General features: G+C 38.5%; 1 protein-coding gene across 8 annotated transcripts in view; it reads right to left on the bottom strand.

Annotated features, from left to right (window-relative positions):
- Window positions 1-20,724, bottom strand: part of ubr4 (ubiquitin protein ligase E3 component n-recognin 4) — a 64,533-nt gene that overhangs the window by 15,048 nt on the left and 28,761 nt on the right. For 3 of the 8 annotated variants that reach the window (XM_061736537.1, XM_061736541.1, XM_061736543.1), the window contains 43 exons: window positions 20,190-20,372; window positions 19,783-19,905; window positions 19,429-19,658; window positions 19,013-19,131; window positions 18,810-18,907; window positions 18,154-18,311; window positions 17,830-18,036; window positions 17,595-17,696; window positions 17,401-17,501; window positions 15,693-16,080; window positions 15,429-15,492; window positions 13,266-13,457; window positions 12,450-12,520; window positions 12,091-12,283; window positions 11,065-11,298; window positions 10,762-10,932; window positions 10,501-10,683; window positions 10,042-10,200; window positions 9,682-9,834; window positions 9,284-9,511; window positions 8,848-9,005; window positions 8,560-8,734; window positions 8,145-8,346; window positions 7,588-7,751; window positions 7,239-7,455; window positions 6,828-7,044; window positions 6,177-6,209; window positions 5,839-5,902; window positions 5,583-5,717; window positions 5,212-5,386; window positions 4,863-4,994; window positions 4,552-4,673; window positions 4,263-4,374; window positions 3,927-4,057; window positions 3,361-3,538; window positions 2,958-3,062; window positions 2,468-2,605; window positions 2,037-2,199; window positions 1,455-1,659; window positions 1,268-1,381; window positions 727-936; window positions 489-638; window positions 151-378 (listed from right to left, as the gene is read on the bottom strand). In XM_061736537.1, the coding sequence (XP_061592521.1) occupies window positions 151-378; window positions 489-638; window positions 727-936; window positions 1,268-1,381; window positions 1,455-1,659; window positions 2,037-2,199; window positions 2,468-2,605; window positions 2,958-3,062; window positions 3,361-3,538; window positions 3,927-4,057; window positions 4,263-4,374; window positions 4,552-4,673; window positions 4,863-4,994; window positions 5,212-5,386; window positions 5,583-5,717; window positions 5,839-5,902; window positions 6,177-6,209; window positions 6,828-7,044; window positions 7,239-7,455; window positions 7,588-7,751; window positions 8,145-8,346; window positions 8,560-8,734; window positions 8,848-9,005; window positions 9,284-9,511; window positions 9,682-9,834; window positions 10,042-10,200; window positions 10,501-10,683; window positions 10,762-10,932; window positions 11,065-11,298; window positions 12,091-12,283; window positions 12,450-12,520; window positions 13,266-13,457; window positions 15,429-15,492; window positions 15,693-16,080; window positions 17,401-17,501; window positions 17,595-17,696; window positions 17,830-18,036; window positions 18,154-18,311; window positions 18,810-18,907; window positions 19,013-19,131; window positions 19,429-19,658; window positions 19,783-19,905; window positions 20,190-20,372 (6,885 nt within the window). The remainder of the gene's footprint in view (window positions 1-150; window positions 379-488; window positions 639-726; window positions 937-1,267; window positions 1,382-1,454; window positions 1,660-2,036; window positions 2,200-2,467; window positions 2,606-2,957; window positions 3,063-3,360; window positions 3,539-3,926; window positions 4,058-4,262; window positions 4,375-4,551; window positions 4,674-4,862; window positions 4,995-5,211; window positions 5,387-5,582; window positions 5,718-5,838; window positions 5,903-6,176; window positions 6,210-6,827; window positions 7,045-7,238; window positions 7,456-7,587; window positions 7,752-8,144; window positions 8,347-8,559; window positions 8,735-8,847; window positions 9,006-9,283; window positions 9,512-9,681; window positions 9,835-10,041; window positions 10,201-10,500; window positions 10,684-10,761; window positions 10,933-11,064; window positions 11,299-12,090; window positions 12,284-12,449; window positions 12,521-13,265; window positions 13,458-15,428; window positions 15,493-15,692; window positions 16,081-17,400; window positions 17,502-17,594; window positions 17,697-17,829; window positions 18,037-18,153; window positions 18,312-18,809; window positions 18,908-19,012; window positions 19,132-19,428; window positions 19,659-19,782; window positions 19,906-20,189; window positions 20,373-20,724) is intronic. The other 5 variants (XM_061736544.1, XM_061736545.1, XM_061736538.1 and 2 more) reach the window with 4 other exon arrangements.

The raw sequence follows: 20,724 nt of genomic DNA, 5'->3' as shown, positions 1-20,724 counted from the left end.
TGAGTGTATCAACATAAACCAAGGAAACAACACAAAAATAATGAATACGTTTATAAATGGGGGTTATGAAGGAAAAAAATATACCTGATATTTGTACACTAAATTACCAAGACACTATTTTCGATTCTATTTTCTTCAAAGAGCACTCACCAAATTGATGAGTGTGTCGTACTGTAGTGCTGAACCAGATGTGGCAGTGACAACACCAGCACGGAGAAAGATGCCTTGTTCCTCCAGCAGCTTTTTGATGCTCCTTACATGCGAGTCAAGTGTGTGCAAATCTCGCAACTGGCGATACTTTTCCTTTGAGCCGCAAATAAACAGCAACAGCTTTCTGACTTGTCTCCTGACGAAAGGTGTCTGTTGAATCATCAGATACTAAGAAGACAACAGACAGAAATTATTTGCAAATATCTTTCACAAAAACCAGAGACTGATAGAAGAAAAAATGTGTGTGCAAGACTGACAGGGAGTCCCCAATAACTTACTTCAGATAGATAATAGAACCAGGAATGGTCAAAGACAGGAGGTGAGATGCGAGGGTTTGTGTCGGCAATCTTTTTTATCTGATATGGCAACCGGAGCACCATTTCAGTCAACAGCTGGGAGTAGGCTTCAAACACATCAGCAGCATGTCCCTGATAACAGATACAATAAATTGTTTTGAAATTTCTTTCAACAAGAATGAATGTTTCAAGTTTAAAGGTAAGCGTTTTTCTGTCTCACCTTGACATACTGGCGCAGGAAAAAAGGGCTCATGTCAGGGGGAGAGGAGGCTGTGTGTGTGCGGAGGAGCTGGCTGGCGGCCACAGGCTCTTCTTCGCCCTGCTGGCTCTTCCAGAACTCCAGGAGCGACTTCAGGACATGAAGGCAGTAGTCAATGGCACCCAGGTTGAGCAAGGCCGTCGCTGTCGCATTGGAAATCAATGATGATGACTGCAAAAAAAAAAAAAAAAAACAGAGAAACGTTCAAGAGCCAAAGTTATTAAATTATATGTTGTAAACCACATGGTTAACTTCCTAAATGTTCATGAAATGTTGTGAAAATGTACTTGTCAAATTAATTTGCTGTTTTTCATGAGAACAAATATAAAAGTAATGCGTAATATAATGTATTACCATTATAATATATAATAAAACTATAATGTATCATGAGGTAAAGCAATTCAGTATCTAATATTTTCAGCTTCTTAATGATTTTGGCTTTATATTCTTGTATTTAACTGAAATAAACATTTACTTTGTGAAGCCTGTACTACTATGATACCTCAGAAGAAGACTTTGAGCCAGACTTGGTACGAGACATGAAGACACTTAGCAATCTCATGATGACCAGGTGAACTTCATTGATGGAGCTTCGTTCATTCTTTTTAGACACATCCTGCAGAAAAAGGACATGGAATTAGTAAAAGAAATGGTATTTTGAAGTCAATTCATAAAAAGACAGCGATTACCTTCTTGTGTATGCCAAGCTCAGCAATGAGCTGTGCAAGCAGGTCATCCAAGGCACCTTTATCCTTTTCATCTTCACCATCAAGGTCAGATGTCAACATAAGAATGACTTGCATGTATGGGATGGCTTGAACTCCACCCACATTGTGGAGCTGTGAAAGGTGCTGCAGTAAGCGCTCCAGAAGCATAAGACGAACCATGTGCAACCTAAAAACAAACAAAAAAGTAGTAAGAGGGGTTTCATCTTTTTACTGAACGACCCATATTCTTTTTATCTTAGTATCTTCCTAACATGGCGCTGGGAAAAAAAAACACCCCCAAAAAAACCGCAAACCCTTACTCAATGTCTTCATACTCATGTCAATTGTGGTACTCGTGGACATTAGATATCAAGTTAAATTTCCATTACCCCTAGATTTGCACAAAACCAAATATCGAAAAAGTAATCCTGTATATCGCTTAGGAGTTTCCAGGATGTGTTTTTTCAGGTGATTTGATAGTCCACTTATTCGCAAAGGTGTAATAGAAAAGCTTGAACTTGAATCTTCTATATCAACCAAAACTCTCCTGCATTCAGGACTGACCTGTTGCTTGTGTGGATGTCTCCTTCAGTCTCTCCCTCTGAGCCATCGCCCTCCTGCTGGGCTGTTGTGGTACTGATGGCTCCAGTACTGGAACTTACACTTCCTGGACCAGCAGGGTGGCCTTCCACTGTAGTGTCTCCGTATGCACTGCTGCGTCCTGACACTGCACAAAAGGATGCAAAAGATTGTCAAATCCAACTGGGAACAAACACAATAATATAGATAGAAAAAGTATTAAGACATAGTCACAAAGCGAAATATGCTTTTTCATAATAACGGTGGCCCTGAGGACTTTAGCTACACAGCATAATAGTCCATAGGTTTATGCAAACCACAAAATGGGGTATGAGGAAAAATATATGTATAACTTGTACAACTAGTTTCAGGTATTTTCGAATATTAGACTGGCTTCTTTTTCTGAAATAACCCACCACTGTGTTCCCCTGCAACAGAGTCGATAGCTGAACCCCCACTCTCTGAGCCCACGCTGCCTCCATGTTCAGCTGGCGAGGTCCGCAACGTAGAGCCATCAGTAGCAGCCGTGCTGCCCTCATCATCTGATGCCGGGGCTGAAATTATAGCAATAGCTGTAACAGTAAATACACCACAGTCATCTGGCCAGGATATGTAATCTTAGTTTATACTTCTTCACCAAGCAATGCAATAAACCATTTACATAAACAAAATAATTCCTTCTATTATTGCTTATTTTTCTGGTAAGCCCATTATGGACACAGTTTATGAAATAGGAAATTGTAAAGCTAAGATTTAGATTGACAAGTGATAACCAAGAGGATAAAAAAATAAAATAAAGTAAAGCTTTATTGTCAATTTAAGCAAAACAACAAATAGCACTCATTATGAAATGATGAATTTCCGTTTTGGAATTTACATGTATTAATGTGGAGACTGTGTTATTACCTGATGCTGTGGTGTCTGACAGAGTCCCTGCATCAAGTGAAGAAGAACTTGGGGCCTGACCAGACAGGCCAAGGCTCTGAAGGCCAAGAGCACTGCTGCTGCTGCCTATAAATGACAAAATGTATATTATAATTGAATTATAGTTGAATTGTATATCTAAGCACTGACCCAAAGTGATGATCCAGAAACACATTTAACTCAAAATCTTCCATTTGTGGTACATGTCAGAATAGTTTAAAAGTTTGTTTGTTCATTTATTCATTCGACCACTATCACAACCTGAGTATTATAACAGCCTGGAGTTCCAATAAAACTAAATCTTTGGGTCTGAACAATAACTCAAGATGTGAAGAATGTTTTACTTTCCAGTAATTATTGCCTTATCCCAATTCTTTCTGCTTACCTTGTTGATCCTGCTGAAGGCTGAGAGCAATAGCCAATTCTACCATAGTTTCATCATCAGCATCAGGAGGAATGTCGAGCATTGGGGGGAAACCTTCAGCCCCGGCAAGCAGAGCCTCCAGAGGAGAGGGGTTTCCATTATTAACATTCTCTGCCGTTTCCAGGACCATTGATTCAGACTAGAAATGGCATAAAAATTATTACTCACAACATACTAGTGACATTCAGAGATGACATTCAAATGACTGGGGAACTTTTGTAATTTTTAGTTCAGCAAGTCACATGGAGTTTATAACGCTTTTATGACACAAACACATGTTCTTGTTTAATTTCTTGCTTGGAGAAACTCCCTCTTTCATATTACTTTAACTTAGTCCCCCCTGCAATGAAATTCATTTTAGCTCTGCGACTATAACTGTAAATGGTGAATTATTATACTGAATAATACTGAACCAATAATTATGATCCCCAAACTGCAATATGGAGCACGCCATTGATTTGACTAACTGTTTCACCCTAATGATGTCAAATACAGCCCAAACAATTTATTTGTTCTCTATTCCTCACCACCATCTCGAAGTCGCCATGGTCCACTTCACTCTGTTCTTGGCTCTCTCGTCGGCCTTCCTCTCCCCGAGTCATCACCGATGATTGGATTTTGTCATCCGCGTCGTCATCATCATCATCATCCTTGTCTCCTTATTACATAAATAAACCACATATTTTCTGAGATTGGATACTGACGTTCTGGGATTTGTAGCCTCAACACTCAAAACCTTGCCTCTCAGTACTTATACAAACGATATAATTGAGTAATAATAACTAAACAACACAATATTACTTCCTAAAATGTAAAATACAATGTAAATGCAAATCCTTTGTCTAACGTCTGATTAAACTTACCTATAGGTGTGTTGGAGCGTGGGGGAGATGGAAGTGTCACGTGACGACGTTTGTTTCTTGGTCGCAGCACTCTGATAAGAGCCTGCTTGCAAGCAAAGCTCACAGCAGTGTCCTGGATTTTTTTTTTTTAAACAGGATGATTTGTTATTGTCATAATTCCACATACGTGTGCAACAAATTATATTATATATAAAGTTGCTATATATAATATATAGCAACTTTAAAAATTTATATATAGCAATTATTTAAAATGCCACTCTTTTAGTGATTAATAGATTATTTTACTTACAGGGCACAGCAACATTTGCATGTAGATCTTGGATGCCACATTGACGTAATCCAGCTCACATGTGCAGTATGCATGGATAATGTCCACAAGTGCATTAACTGTTGCTTCCACATGAGTCAGGCCTTGTATAGAAGAAAAAAAAAGGATTTAAAGACTTCCTTTCAAAGTTATAAATCCCTTTTTATACTTTTTGGCTGTATACATGCGTTTATGATCAACTTCCCATGACAATATGAATCATATTACTCAGAACTTATGTAGATTGTCATAAGACATAAGACAACATACTTAGACCCAGGTTTTACACTTACCAGGCAGGCAAGCAGGAGCAAGAAATGCATTCTTTGGTTTCTGGGCGTGAAGCTTCCAGAAGTTATTCATAAGTTGTGATATAAAGTTACAACTTTCACTGTCCATATGTTTTAGCACATCCTCAGTCACATCTGATGAAGAAGAACATGATTAAGTTTGAAACTTTTAGGTTATTTTTCTGCTGCATCAAAATTCATTTTAAACAACAGCTGCTCTGAATAAGTTATCTTAACCTGATTATCTAATCGTTAAATAGGATTCAAATTGTATTTGTGTAACAATGTAATGTCAAAAATGTCTGTTTCATAATCCTGGTAAACATTTGTCATTAGCAAAAGAGAATCTTACCAGACTCATAGTGCAATAACTTATTTTCAGTGAAATGCACCAAGTTGTTGGGTCTCATGATGGCAATGGAGCGGGCAGTGATCACGAGCCTCTGGAAAACATCAGGGTCCAGCTCCTTCCCCTCACGGCTACAACTATTTAGACACTGCACTGCATTACTTAGCAAGGACTGGTCCTGATAACAGAAGGGAGAGATTTGTGTTACTAGATGGAATACCTAATCCAACCGCCACAGCAAACAGCAGGCTTATAATTCAACTTTAATTTTCAGTTTTCTCCTCAGAATGCGTGTTTTACTAGTTCATAAATTAAAAGTGAAAAAAAAAGAAGAAAACAAATGACTGATTAAAAATAATCTGTAATATAAAGACCTTGTGGTTGTGGTAGGCAGTGCGGCTGGTGTGAAGGCTTGCTAGAAGCCCCTTGGTCTGCTGCTGCACACCTGCAGGAGTCGGCATGGACAGGAGTAAGGTGGCCAACTCCAGTGCAGAAGCCTTGTTTTTCTCCTACAAAATTAAAAGTCATGGATTAACAACAATGTCCAAATACAAATTAAAAAAACACAGATTTTCATACTAACTTGTTATTGGTTTACAAGGCAACAAAGAGTAAAATCTTCATGTTTACCTTTTCAGTGGATGAACCTAATGCAAAGCAACTTTCCAACGCTTCAAGGGAGCTGACTACCAACCTGTAAAAAAGAGGAATGATTAATTTTCATTCATAGATTTATAGACCAAAAAATAAAAATAAAACAAAAATCACATTATTAATTTTTGGGGAATTTGAGCTAAGCTAAATGCCAAACAACACTGAATGCAAGAATAATGTGAGAAAACATGTCTATTTTCATGTGCAAGTGTGAAGATGGTGCGTGACATGTTGAGAGTCTAAGGCATGGACACACAAAAGTGGCACACGTGCAGAAAACCATACAAACAAGCAGAGAAAGGGCAGTTACTAACCGGTCCAAGGTTGATAAGGACTCAGTTTCACAACTTTTTATTGTATTTGTGGGAGCAAAAGAAAAAGAACAAAAATAATTGTGAGGATCACAGAAAGAAATAGGTGAAATTAGATGATTCAGTTGAACAAAGGAGAATCATGCAATAAAGATGACCACAAGAGCCATGCAGTAAAGGCTATAATGAACCCAACTGTGTCTGTATAATTCAGGCTTGTACTTCTATTACATAACTGAAATGCTAAAAGGGTGTAATGAGCAAGAGGGGAATAAATAAGTAAAACAAACAAAAAGACAGCTACTTGTATAACCCATTTGATGCATCTTTTCAGAAATCAAGAGACAGCAGAAGTCTGAGCATTTGTAGATGAATCATTTTTGGCTTATCCACCAAATAACTGCATCATTTCATTAAAAAAACAACATAGCATTGTTAAATGTCTATGGTTAACATAGTAGTGATTACTGTGAAAGCATATTAATGATGGATCTCCCAACCTACATGAATTTTACATGGTTAAAAAGTAGTTTTAAATGACAAAAATCATGCTTTCTCATCGTGAATCCTGTTAATCCAGAGAGGGGTGACTTTGCAGAGTAAAGACTAGTTACGTGCAGTGATTGCATCAGCTACAATGTGCAAGGTGCATACCTCTCCAGCACGGTGCCACTTGTTGTGGCAGGAGTGGCGATGTCTCCGTCAGAGGTACCGTTGCCCTGGTTGAGGCTGGGACTGCAGACATTATTAACTGATGCTGAAGAGAAGTCTTCTGGTGGATCCTCAGGCCAGCCAAACTGCTCCTTGGTTTTACCATATACCTTGATTGAATCAAGCATGGTGACTCCAGCTGGATCAACTGATGCTCCAACTTTGAAACAATTGAGTAGAAACCACAGTGAGGAAACAACACTAAACAAAATGAAGCCAAGTCAATGTGATCATATGGTTATCACTTTGGTCCACTAACGTACAACATGTTAAAACGAATTATATGATGTTTTGCACTGCAACAATGATAGTTAGTTGACCAATAAACTTATTAAAAAAAGGTTTTCATCTTACTGAATATGGATAGTTTCTTGTCAGCCTGGAGAGCCTCCTCTCTGGTGAAGGGGAAGTCAAACCAACGGGCTCTTGTCATGTTGATCTGCATGGTGCGGCCAAAGACCTCCACATACGAAGGAGCTCTCTCGATGGCCTGAGTGCCCACCTGAACACGCATGCCTGTCATCACCATTGAACTGTTGTTGTTTACTGCGTCCACAGTGAATCCCCCAGGCTACAAGGAAAATAAGAAAGAAATGATGACCGAGTGGCAGACATTTACAGTTGCAGTTTATCATATAAAAAGGTGAAAGCAAAGTGAAGACTTGGACTTTGGCACCTTTTCATCAAATTAAAAGATCTTTACCTTAGTGTTGGCCACATACATCCCTGTGGAGTTGAGCCTGTGTTTTATCTGCTGTCCATTGTAGACCTGCAATAAGTCATTACCGCCAAACTCCACCTCTGTCAGTTGTTGGTTGTGTTCAAAGAAGTCCACGGGGAACGTCACCTGACTGGAGGTCCGAGTTGCTTCAAGTAAAATCATAACATTGGAATTTTACAATTATTTACAAAATAGAAACTTTGTCAAAACAGACATTTCCCATTAGTGCATTCCCTCAAACTTCTGAGACTTTTGAATTCATGACAATATTTAGTGGCAAACAGGGTTCACTGGTAATAATCCCAGAGAAAGTAGTAAAATTCTTTATCAAAATGCAAAAACTAGAATGTTTTTTTTTTTTTTTTTTGGGGGGGGGGGGGGTCATAAAAAAAATGGAGATACGTTTTTTAAGGGAGGAAATTAAATTGACAAAGATGATCAAATGTGTCATTTCGGTAAATAATACACTACCGAGTAGTAACAATGACCCACAATGCCTTTGCTTGTGAAGATCTGCCAATAACTGGTCTAGAACTCACTTGCAGCTGCAGCTTTGCGCTTGCGTACTGGTTTCATGATACTGATTCCACAGCTGGGCTGCAGCGAGGGTTGGAGCCAGTATGAGGTGTTGTCAACATTTGCCATGTAGATTCTTAGGCTTCCATCCTCGCAAAGGAGAATCATTGTTGTGCGCTGTTGCTCATTACTAGCAGTGTGTCGGATAGCAACCATATCTTGAATCTGGGGGAAAGGGACAGTGTACAAAGTCAACCTCAGCTTTGTGTAATTTTTGCAAAGCTTGTAATGTTTACAGGAGGATTATTTTTATTGCATATTAAGTACAAGAGTTCCTCAATTACCCAATGTTATTTTCTTAACTCAATTCCCATTTCACATATTGTCACCACTTTACACAAACTGTATCCTTGTCTTATGGCAGTACAGTGCCCTTACCTTCGCTTTAGCCGGTAGAGTTTTAATCTCCTGGATGAGGAAAGTGTCAGGCTTGACCATGATTACAAGTGGTATGCCTGTCGTCTGTTGCACACAGCAAACAAGACCGGGATGGTTCATAACCTCTGACCACTGGCACAGAGCAGGTGACATCTTACTGCTGCCACCATTTGACCTAAAGAAAGAAGGACAACAGAGTCTCAGTTCTCCCATCTAGTCTTTACATTTCAAGAACTGGGTCTGTATTGTGTAAAGAAAAACAAATAAATGCTATGATTTAAACAGTACCCTTTGATGTTGATGGGGAAGAGCCTCTGCACTTCAGTAGTGCTACGGCTCACTGTGGCAGCAAAAGACTTTCCTTGGCTGTAGCTGAAGAAAAGCATCTGAAGGACATGGGAGTAATAAACGGACACACCACCGCCAGCCACCTGCCCATTGGAGTCCTGCAATAACAGAACAAATTTACGTCAATGTTATTCTCTTGTAGTGCATTATTTTCAAAAATTCGGCACGGATTTTTGACTGTCGACATGATCTGACAACTACAAATCTTAATCTGTAGAAATTCCGTGTTGGGATACAATAGTGTTGATATCTTTAGCAAACATTCAGGTCTCTTTCTTTAGGTGTGACAACAATCCGCAAAACACTGTCATGTCGTTTTCAATGGGTGTTTACATCATAATTGTTTTTCTTTTGTCAAACCATAAATTCAACTTGCCTTCAAGTCCTCATGTGTTATCTCCAATACATTGGTAACATAGAAAGGGCCATGTTGAGCGCTGCTAGATTCTTCCATGACCTGAGTGTACATGTAACCTGCTGAGGACATGATTACAATGATGTTTTTCCCCTCCTCGTTGAAAAGGAATGTAGCGTCGCGGATCTTGGAACTAGGGAGGAGGAAGTAGTACATGGGACTCAGGGCATCCACTGACAAGTCATAGATCTGTTCCAGAGGAAGACAAACAGAAAAAATAAATTATCCAAATGATGATATTACTTCCAAAAAGCATAAAGATTCATTATCACAATTATATGAACGACTTTTTTTTTAACCATATTTAAAATCAACAGACAGTTGACAATGTAGAGAACTATAGCTAAACTCTAAAATACCTTGACAAAGTCAGCAGTGATGATGGCAAGCTCAGTCTGAGAGCCCGGTAACCAGATTGCTTTGATGATGAAGTTGCCTGTAGCGAGTTGGGGGTGTAACACCAGATGGTCTGACACGGAGCCTGTACTGCTGAAAGTTAGCACGTGGCAGTCCTGGGAAAAAATGGATGAAATGTATCTGATTACCGAATTCTTACAAAAAACTTCTACATAGCATTAAGATATTAAATGTGCTTGCTCAAATACCTTTTAAAGACACTACAAGTCTGCTATCAAAAGCTTATCCCCTATAAACATCTAGAGATTGTTTTTTTTTCTTCCCATAATTATGGGAGAAAAGGAAACCTTAGATTTTCTCACCTTAAGGCCACACACTGCCAGGTAGTCTTCATTGCAAGGGTTGCCTGTGAGACTGAGGACAGTAAACGGGACTGGAGCAGAGGCCAGGCGTGTCAGTGTAAGCTTTCTTTTACTGGAATCAGCTTGCTTCAGGAGAGTGGACAACTGCAGAACTGTTATCTACAAGCCGAGAAATAAAGTACATAATGTGTCATGTGGTTTTACTAACAGAGAAAAATCTCTGCAAACTACTGAAATAAGTTAATAAGTATTACCATATGTATGACAAACAATTTCAAATATAAAACTGAAATAAATTCAAATTAATCTTGAACAAAATAGACATGTCAATTTGCAATGGTGCAATTTTTCTCTCCACCTTCCATTTCACAATGATTGATTTACAAAGCAAAGATGGTTATATAGGGACAAGTCTTTCAGGTTTCCTTTGCACAAACAAAACTCATGGATTAAACTTACTTTTCCTTTCTCATGGCTAACTGCAAGGTGCTGACGGCGGCCATGAGGTGAGGACAGGACACACATGGCAACACGGCGCAGTACATGCGCACTGATGAGCTGACGTATAGTTTGCCCCTGGTCACCACTATAGTTCATCCGCACATTCTCAAAAGCCCCTTCCTGAGACCCAAGTGTGGGTACCTGAGGAAGAAAAGCTCAAATTAACATTATCAAGGAATTGAGACATTTCCCAACCACTCAAAGTCATTTATCTCATACCATTAACTGGTCAGTCATCTCCACATTTTTGTCCTGAGTATGCAGTTCATTGAGGGCTTGCTGAGCCCTGCTACTGCTTCCCACCACTGATGCCTGCTGAAAGTTGGCCTGGATGGCTTCCATGAGAAACATGAGCATATCGAGTATGACTGCAGCAGTGGATGATCCCATCTGCCACGGAAAGAGAGCCAGAAATAAAAGGTCACACAATGTACAGTGCAAGGAAAAAAAAAAAAAAAAAAAAAGAGTCCAAAAAAAGACACTGCCATTAAAAGATCCTGAGGAGATAAAGAATATTCTAACCACTTGTGTTTGCAACTCCTCCTGGCAGCCTTCAATGGTCTTGCACACACTGCTCTTCTTAGGTTTGTCTTCATCAACAGATTTGCCATCACAGATGGTGACTTTGCTTTTCTCGGATGGTGAGGAATTCTGATGGCGGATAGCGCTCTCAGGCATTCGCAGTTCATTCTGGAATGCTGAAGATTCTTTGAGAGTAGAGCTCATGCCACTGCTGGGACTGCGTTTGACCAAGGCCTGTGGATATAACGACACACAACGAACCATTTGAAAACGATGATGTGACATTAATATTACCAGTAGAACGTTTCGGATACAGCCAATCCTGTGTAATGAATAGCTTTGATTGTCCAAACTTTTAATTGGTAGTGTATGTCAAAGACAACAGTTTAATTTAAGAGCATTAACGTGACAATTTCTTTTATTATTAGAGTAATTCAAGTTTGTTTTCACTTTCCTAGCTCCTCCACACTTCAAAGTCTATAGTTAAAAATGGTCAGAAAAATTGTTTTTGATGAAGACACATTTTATCTAAAATGACCCTAATTGCAAACTAATATGATAAGAGTAAGTTGTTGCATGCCAATATCACTTAACCTTACAGTGTTATCTTCTTACAAAAGATTGAAGTTCAACTTATGAGCACAGCAGCAAAAGTGAATTTGTAAAGATAAACTACTTTCCTAAGTGTATAAAACTATCATACTATCAAAATCACAATACTGACACAACAAAAACAATGTCATTCAAAGACTGCATAATGAAAACCATTGCTCACTTATTAAACATTAAATGGAAGTTTTATGTAGTTGATGGTGTTTTTCACATGCAAAGAAAAAAAATGAAACATTTAAAATTTACTAGGGAAACTGGCATTTTCTTTAAATAAATAAAAAATATAAAACACGGCAGGCAATTATAATGTGGTTTTACTTAATTTCTAATCAAATGTTTGCACTAGCTATAATCCTTATCAAATGAAATGACTGGATGAAGTCAATGGGGGAATGACTTGCAAGCCAAAGTTACCGCTGTTGTTCTCTTCCCATGATGACCTGAGGTATTCGGTCTCACCTGGCAGCTGCCATCCTCTTTGGCACCGCAGTCACAGAAGAAAGAGCCATATTTGGCATAGGAGATCTCATGGTCTTTGTGACAGACCTTGGCGCACACTGTGCACACACCTACCCCATCCACCATCTTACAGGTGTGACAATGGTACCTGCAAAACGATAAGGATATATCATGGCTATGTAGTGTATCAGTCTGACCTAGACTGCATGAAAATTAAAAAAAAAAAAAGAAAACCATTTTTTTTTTTTTTTTAAATCAAACAAACGCTAATCTCATTCAGGAGTAAAACAAACTGGAAACAAGATCCTCTTTACCAGTGCTGGTTCATAAACTCCTTCTGAGTTATGGTAAAGGTGCAGAGTTTGTTGCACAGGGAGTCTTCATCCTGTCAAACAGAAAAATGTTCAAATTTGTCAGCGTTAGAAATACATTAGGCAATAACCAGGTTAATGTATTAATTTTAATCTCCCTACTGTGTATGCATTTAACTGATTAATGCACTTTTAACAAAGAAGCATTATTCAGTTGAGTTGAGTTCCAGTTGCATGAAGAGGTGGAAAAAAATTAGTAGATTAACTTTAATTAAGTCATGAATTAATTTAACATGTTTGTTGCAGTTTCTTTCCTGCTTCGAGCCGTTAATAACCCCCCCACCCCAGAAAAGAAATCAAAATTAAGGTTCTTGGATCAAGAAAAAGTTAACCAAATCAAAAACAAACGTAAAAACCAAATATATATTTATTTAATACTTTCTACTCTTTTAGGCAATGACATGGTCTCCCAGCAAGCAAAACATACACCTCAACTAGAATGCCCAGTGACTCTGAAGGTTAGTTGTTTAGTCAAAGGTTTTACAAAAGTTTTAAGTAAATAAACCACGCCCCCAATATACATATACAGTACAGACCAAAAGTTTGTACACACCTTCTCTTTCAAACACACACACATTAACACACATATAAATAAACCCACATGGTATACAAAAGAACAGTAGTAAATCTAGCACAGTGAATTCATGTTCTTGGTTTTCTCAAGGCCTTAAAATTCAAAAGCCTTTTAACAGGTCGTATAATGTGGATTGGAAAAGATGGTTCGTTTGATTAGACAGGAAAGGAAGACAGGAATCTTACAGAGTCCTCTGCCTGGGAATCGTCGTCCTCTACTGCAAGTTCCTCCACCCAGTCTGAGTCAACTTCCATTGCCTTCTCATCTCCCTCCACGAGCAGTGATGAGGTACCCTGGCCACTGCTTTGTCGCAAAGCATTCATGACATCAGCCAGATAGGAGATGATGTGGCAAGAGCATTCCAGCATGCTGGCGTGCTGATATCAAACAGAGAAAAATGCTTATTAATTGCCTGACAGTTTATATTATAAATACAGTCATGTGAAACAGAAAGTCTCCCACAGTAAATTAGGCCCGGATGTGTTAAATCTTTGTGTCTAGAATACCAATTTTAGGTATTGCTGGATGATGGATAGTTTCCTAAATCCAAAACAGAACTAAATTTCCCCTTTGGATTAAACTGCCAACTTAACATCAGGAAGATCAACAAGGATGTTACCTTTATTCTAAGTTGAATATTATAGGTCAATTAGTAGCTTTATGTATGGGGAACATAGTCAATATTCACATAACGTTCTATTCTGAAATCTAAATGAACTTTTCTCACGGTCACTTCTGGTACCCACTTTACTTGGGCAATGTGGACCCTCAAAAAATTCTAATCTGCTGCAGTTTATAAATGCAAGTGTTGCAGTCTAATAGGAATAGAAAAAAAAGATATATTTGGAAAGGAATGTAGTTGTACCTACTCACTTACTGATTTGCTCTTGATTTACCTGAAATGATTTACTTAGAGCAACGGTGGACAAAAATGTACAATTCATTGACCAAGAGGACTAGCCTCTGTCAGTTATTGAACATTTTGGATGCGACTCTGAAACTGAACATCTGGAAACACAGTCCTCTTTCCCAGATCAGAAACCCATCTTTGAAACCTGCTCCCTTATAAAATAAAACACTGGTATCTCGCTTGGTGGCGCAGTGGGTTATATACTTGTATATATACTCATATCTCATATACTGAGGCTACAGTCCTGCAGTGGTCGCAGGTTTGAATCCCGGCCTGCACACCTTTGCTGCATGTCATCCCCATTCTCTCTCTACCCCCTTCCTCACTGCAACTTGAATAAAGGGCCACTAGAGCCCCCAAAAAAAACAACCAAACACTGGTATCTGATCAGCACTCAGCCCAAGCACACAAAGCCTAGGTCTCTGAATCTGAAAGAAAAAGGCATCACAACAGCTCTACTGTTCAGCCCATTTCTTCTCATGCACACAGCCCCAGTCAACAGGGAGCAGAAGAAGGATAAAATTGCTAAATTTAGAGACTAATGTACAGTTAGAACAATTACTTTTTATATATTTATATATATATTTTTATCCCAGATTTTTTTTACCCATTTTATCACCTAATTGACAGTCCTGGGCATTGCTCCCTCTACCAACCCCGGGTGAGCCCACACTGAGCTCAGGTCTCCTTCTTAACTTGAGGAGTGATCAGGCCGCTTCTTTTTACCAGACTCCGGCCGGACGTAGCGCGTGGAAGGATCACGTTATTCCGGCCAGATCCTCCCCAGCTGGCCAGCTGGGACGCCAGATCTGGCGTCCCAGCTGGCCAGAGGGGGCATGTATAGCCCAGGACTGTGTGCATGTTTTTGTGAGGGTAGCTCACATTGCTACCCAAGGGAACACGGGGAGAACATGCAAACTTCACACAGAAAGGCCCTTTAACCAACCCCACCCAGGGTGTGGGCGCTGAAGTCATGGGGGAACTAACACAAACTTCAGCGCCCACAGCGTATTGAACCCAGGACCTTCTTGCTGTCAGCCGGCTGCGCTACCAGCTGCGCTACCAGCTGCGCCACCGTGCTCCCGAGAACAATTACCTCTATCCAATGCTGATAAGTGCATCTACAAGGCAATGAATCACTGAGTGTACTTTTTTCACACATCATTTTTAAATTTTCCACTTAGTGTTCTTCAATAAATAACAACGTGACATCTAATAGGTGGTAGTTAACTGAGTTTGTATTTATGCAAATTGCTGAGGACAAAATGGCGTTTTTATTATTTTTACATCATATACAAAACTGTAGAATTGAGAGAGGGTGCATTACTTATTTCCTCATGACTGTGCAAGTCTATCTTAAACAAGAAAGGAAACCCATGTGCCAGAGTTTACAAAGGAAATACACTTTGTCAAAGTAATGGGATAGAAGAAAATTCACCTTTCCATGGGACAAATTTGTGCTGACTTTCTCCACAACATTCTTCTGTGTCAAATACTTTTTACTGCAAGAAATGAGAACACAATAACATTGAAATTAAAAAAAATGGTAAATGTTTTGTGAATATTAATGTTGATGAATAGCCCAAACTATTGGCTTTTAATAATTACGTTTTTCCATTGAATTTAGCATCATCGAAAACAGCCCAACCCACACACTTGGAAATGTTTTTTTTTTTTTTTTAAATAAACAGTGGATTCTTACCATCTGGTCAGCCAGTCAATAGATGCCCTGTGAAGTTGTAGGTGGCCTGCCCCCTGTCCAGCACTCGCAAGTGTAGCCATTATGACCATAAGCTCAGGAAAGCCTGTTCCATCACCATTGGCCAGCATGTCTGTTGCCATGGGAATAAGCGTGCTGAGGAGGACAGTGCACACTCCTTCCCCCACTTGGCTATTGTCGCGCACAATATGAGTAGTGAGCACCTGGAGAAGCTGTCGGTTTTCTTGCACTATTTCCAGTTGCTCCGAGTCTTTTGGTGGGGTGGCAGTCATACGTGTCAGCCAGGACTGCAGACGCGATGGCTCCACACAGGCTAGCTGGGCCAGAGAGCCACACAGACACAATAGGCTTGGGTTTGGACTCTTCTCAGCTGGGGATGACAGGATAAGAATGTGAAGCAACTTATAGAATTATATAATTGTAACTTGCAGCTTTTACAATGACATTGGCTAATTTCTTGTGCCCATTTTCTATTTAACAAACAGAAACTATACTTTTTCATGTTTAAATGAGCACCTTTGAGCTTTGTGATGTTATTTGCTATAATATGAGACAGAATATGACAGAGTTGAACTTAAAGTGTTTGTACATATCAAATTTAAAAAACAAAAACACAAAAATCAAGACGCTCAGATAAAGTAAAATATCACTTTTTCCTAGAGACCTTTACAACTTCACAGTCTCAGTAACGCAATCAAACCTTTGCATGTTTTACACAGCTGTTTATCAAGCGTAAACATATAGAAGACGTGCTTTACACAACCAGTGCATACTTGGCATAATATTATAAATTGTTATCAGGATAATGAGAAACCTATTACTTGAATTTAGTTGTACACATCACATAATTTAACATTACTACATTACTAATGGTTCAATTTCAAAACACTGAATGCAGTTTGGTGCTCCCTTTCACAAGTAGGAGAGAGGTCAGAGTTCTGAATAAAGAGGAGCATTGATTAAAGAAAAAAATCATCAATGTCTCATTTTAAAAGACTGATGAAGTGACTCATGTTCATGCACTTTTAAATAAGTGTCAAATATGGCTCGAAAATGTGCATCTAAAACCGGGAAAACAAAATCAGTGACAACAAAGACACTGGGCTCTGAGGAACAATTATAAAAATAACAAATTAACAACTCAGTCAAAAGTCAAAAGTCAAAACTCTTGTGAAATAGAAAGCATCAAATAGGGTAAGCAGGTATTCAATTCGAGGAAGATTGTGTTTTTGGTGTAACTGTGTCCAAAATTTTGCCTTCTTTGTAATACCATACAAATTTTAGGTTATTATTTCCCAAAGTGTGTACCACAAAAAAATTATCTTTTAAACATATGATTTGTTTGATTTTCTGTTTGTGAAAACATTCATTCTGATAGTCACGCATCCGCAAATATATGACTGTTATTTGACACTTAACAAAAAATGAATAAAATGTAAAAAGATATTTTTAGAGAGTCTCATCTACTTGTGATTGGGTTTTAGTTTTTATTGTGATTTAGATTTTGTGTTGATGTTTTTGTTATCCCTCTTTACTAAGCAGACTTTTCACACCAGTTTCAAATGTGATCACATGGATTAAATGGGGATCAATCAACATTTCATACTAACTAGTCCGTTTTAATCAGCTTCACATATACCACAAGATAAAGTTGATTCAAACAATGAAATGTTAAGAGCAGCTGACTTACTAAGCTGGAAAAGCTTGGTGAAGAATTTCAGCACTCTGTTACAGAACTTTGCAGACAGGTTTTCATTAGCTGTTGCCATCATTATCTGGACAAGTTCTCCACTGGGGGGAAGAAAGGTAAAAAAAAAAAAAAATGAGACGATGAAAGTGTAGAAATTGGAAATGATGGTTCTCCAATGTCAGTTGGGCAAATACCTGAATGAAAAGAATTCCTCCATTGCCTTTCGGACCTGACTGTTCTCCAGCTGTTTTTCAAGATACTGGAGACATTCTTCAAGGACAGACTCATCCAAACCACTATAACAAGAGAAACAGCATTGTAAAACAAAACAGCAAAGCCTAACAATAAATATGCAGGGCTGTGAACAGAAACAAATGCTGCTCTGCTATGCCAAAATTTAATCAACAAATGTCATTACACATTTCATACCTGTTAGGGTCTGAGTGACTGGCAATTATGTTGTAACATCCGGTCACCAATCGCTCATAGATTCGGGCTAAGAAGGCATCCGACTCTGCAGGGCCAAGGATGCGCTCCAGCGAGGTGCTACTGATCTCTCCTACACTCTCTGTACTGCTCTCAAGGAGGAGGGGCAGCAGAGTGCTCACAACCTGCGAGGGGTTCAACTCCTCTGTGCTGAAATGGGAGACAGCAATTAACATCTGACAAACCAGATTTTTAAGGAATATAATTTATCATGTACAGTTGTTTTGATTTTGAACTGGATAAATACAGTTACGAATTAGTACTCACACAATGAGGTCGCCGGTGAGGCGAACCAAAGACAGAAGGATGTGCTTAAGAGAAGAAGCCAGAGGCAAGGACTGACAACTCAGTGTACCCAGATGAGCGGCTTGGATGGCACTGATGTAGCTCTCCGATGGGATGGTATCATTGGCAAAAGCATTTCGCTGAGAATGAAAACAATTTTTAATCTCAGTTAATACATGACTTTGTTTTAATGACCTGTTGAGTAGGTGAGAAAGAAAAAATAAATTCAACATTTATGAATATACTGTTATAAATAAATGCTTATGTACAATACAGTATAATTAAATAACCATTACAGCAATATAAGTAACATTCAATTTTCTGGTTTATTCAGTTATTGTCTCCGATATTTCACTCTGGAAAACTACAGTATTATGTTTTCTATATTATTTGTTAAACATGCTTTTAATGTTTAGGGTTGATTTTGATGTGTTTTGTACAGATTTGATTGTACATTCCTAACATTAACCTAAAAACCATGCTTGCATTAATCCACCTTTGTAAATTATTGCTCAAGTATTTTTTCCATATATACAAAATGTCATCAGTTGCGTAATGGAGTCCATTATTCTCCACGAATGGCTACTTACAAACAAGTATATCCTTTAACTGATAAACAAGCGACTTTATTTACATACCCATGAACCTATGTTGGGAAACTCATTGGTGTTGATGCTGTTCCAAGTCTCACATGTTGTCTGTACAGCTGATGGCAAATTCTGCATAATACTGTGACCTGTAAAGTTGAATTTAAACATGTAGGTTGAAAAGCAACAGTACAGAAATGCTGCTAAAGTAAATGTACTGCTATCCAAGATGTTTGGATACATCTTCAACATACCCAATGTGTTGGCCTTGCACCTGGTGGAGCCAATGGAGAGTACTGCAGCATAGCCTTGGAGTTTAGCCTCAGTCAGCTTGTTTTCTCCCTCCTCTGGGATGTTCATGAGAAGGTAGGATCTGGTCAACAGTAAAAAGTGCCAACAAAGCTTAGAAAACAATTTTTTTTTTATTTTTTTTTTTTTTAATTAAAGCTTACAAAATAGAAAAGTGTTTTACTCAACAGACATGTGTATCAAGTTGGGTTTACCAGTAAATGTTTGGGCATTCTTTTCAATGATATCTATTCATAATATTTTTAATGACTGACCCTTTGATTAACACATTAAAAAACAATTACCATACATGTTATTCACATCCATGCGTTTTAATCTACTACATAAAAAAAATGTATTTAAAATTGTTCCTTTTCCTTACCTTGTGAAGGCAGTGTAACTGTCAACGAGCTGTAGCGTTGCTGGGAGCAGGTTTTTTGTGATATCAGAGGATTTGTGAGAGTCTGCCTCAATTGCAACCTTTGATAAATGTTCATCTAAGGAAACCTGTACTTTAGAAAGTACTGCATCCAGGGTGTAAATGGATTGTAGAGAGGGCAACTGATGAAGTTGAAGGACAACATTTGGGTCTACACTTGAGAAAGTAGAAATCTGGAAGGAGAAGGAAAAAAAAAAGAAAAAAAAAAAAGAGGCATTTCAAGGGTGACAGGTAAGTATAAAATAAAATTAGAATTATGCACGCAACAGCTTTTCAACTCATCGTTGTTAAATTTACCTGTCTGGCAATGTACTCTTCTGCAACCTCCACATCATATTTAACAGTGCTGCACTTTGCAGTTGTCATCTCAACAAGGGAGGCTGCTTGGTCCGTTTTCATCCCCTGCTTCACCAAGTGCTCCTGTTAATGATGATATAGTTATGCATCAAAATAAACAATACAAAGATAGATTCATACAGCCTACAATATACACTATATTATATATTTGAAGTCTAATATAAATTAAGTGTATTATTTTGGATAATCAAATATACAACAATCAATTTAAACTATGAAGAGCAAAATTACATGATAAAGTGACCTTGAATCAAAGTCAAATGCAATATGCATTTCTCTGACAAAAACAGAAAATGAACCCTTCATGCTAATAAGTCATCAACCAGTACTTTAATGTTTCAATTTACCTTAATCCAGTTCACGTAGGTAGGCACTCGTAGACGAGAAGACCATCGCAGTGTGTGCAGAATGTCACTTTCACTGGGGTTGCTGCAACCATTCTTTAGCTGCTCCATGAAAGCTTTTGAGGGTGGTAAAACACCCAAGATTCTCCATAGCACCAGAAAATAGTACTGGAGCGAGCAGGCCTCCTGTGTGGGAGTACATTTTATTTTATTAATATATGTTTAACAGGAAGAAACACTCACCAAGGATATCATGTTGATGACTTTTTAAAATGCAGATTTGCCTCACTAATGACTACAACTGGCTGCCCAAAATAAACCTCTCCTTGCCATGAGTTTAATGATTTTTAAAACTTGAAGACCAACACTAACAGGCTCTAATTTTGAACCATGATGGCTCTACCAGAAAGCAAGAATGAAGGAAACGGGTACACACTGGTATGTGACAGATGAAACCAGCAAGACTATATATAATATGTAATGTAATGTTATTCAACCTCTCAAGGCAGAAACTACATGTATAAACATGTTCAAGGAA

Source organism: Cololabis saira, chromosome 12, assembly GCF_033807715.1.
Source record: "Cololabis saira isolate AMF1-May2022 chromosome 12, fColSai1.1, whole genome shotgun sequence".
Classification (NCBI taxonomy): Eukaryota; Metazoa; Chordata; class Actinopteri; order Beloniformes; family Belonidae; genus Cololabis; species Cololabis saira.
Note: the sequence above shows the minus strand (reverse complement) of the source record. Positions and strands in the feature narration are given on the sequence as shown.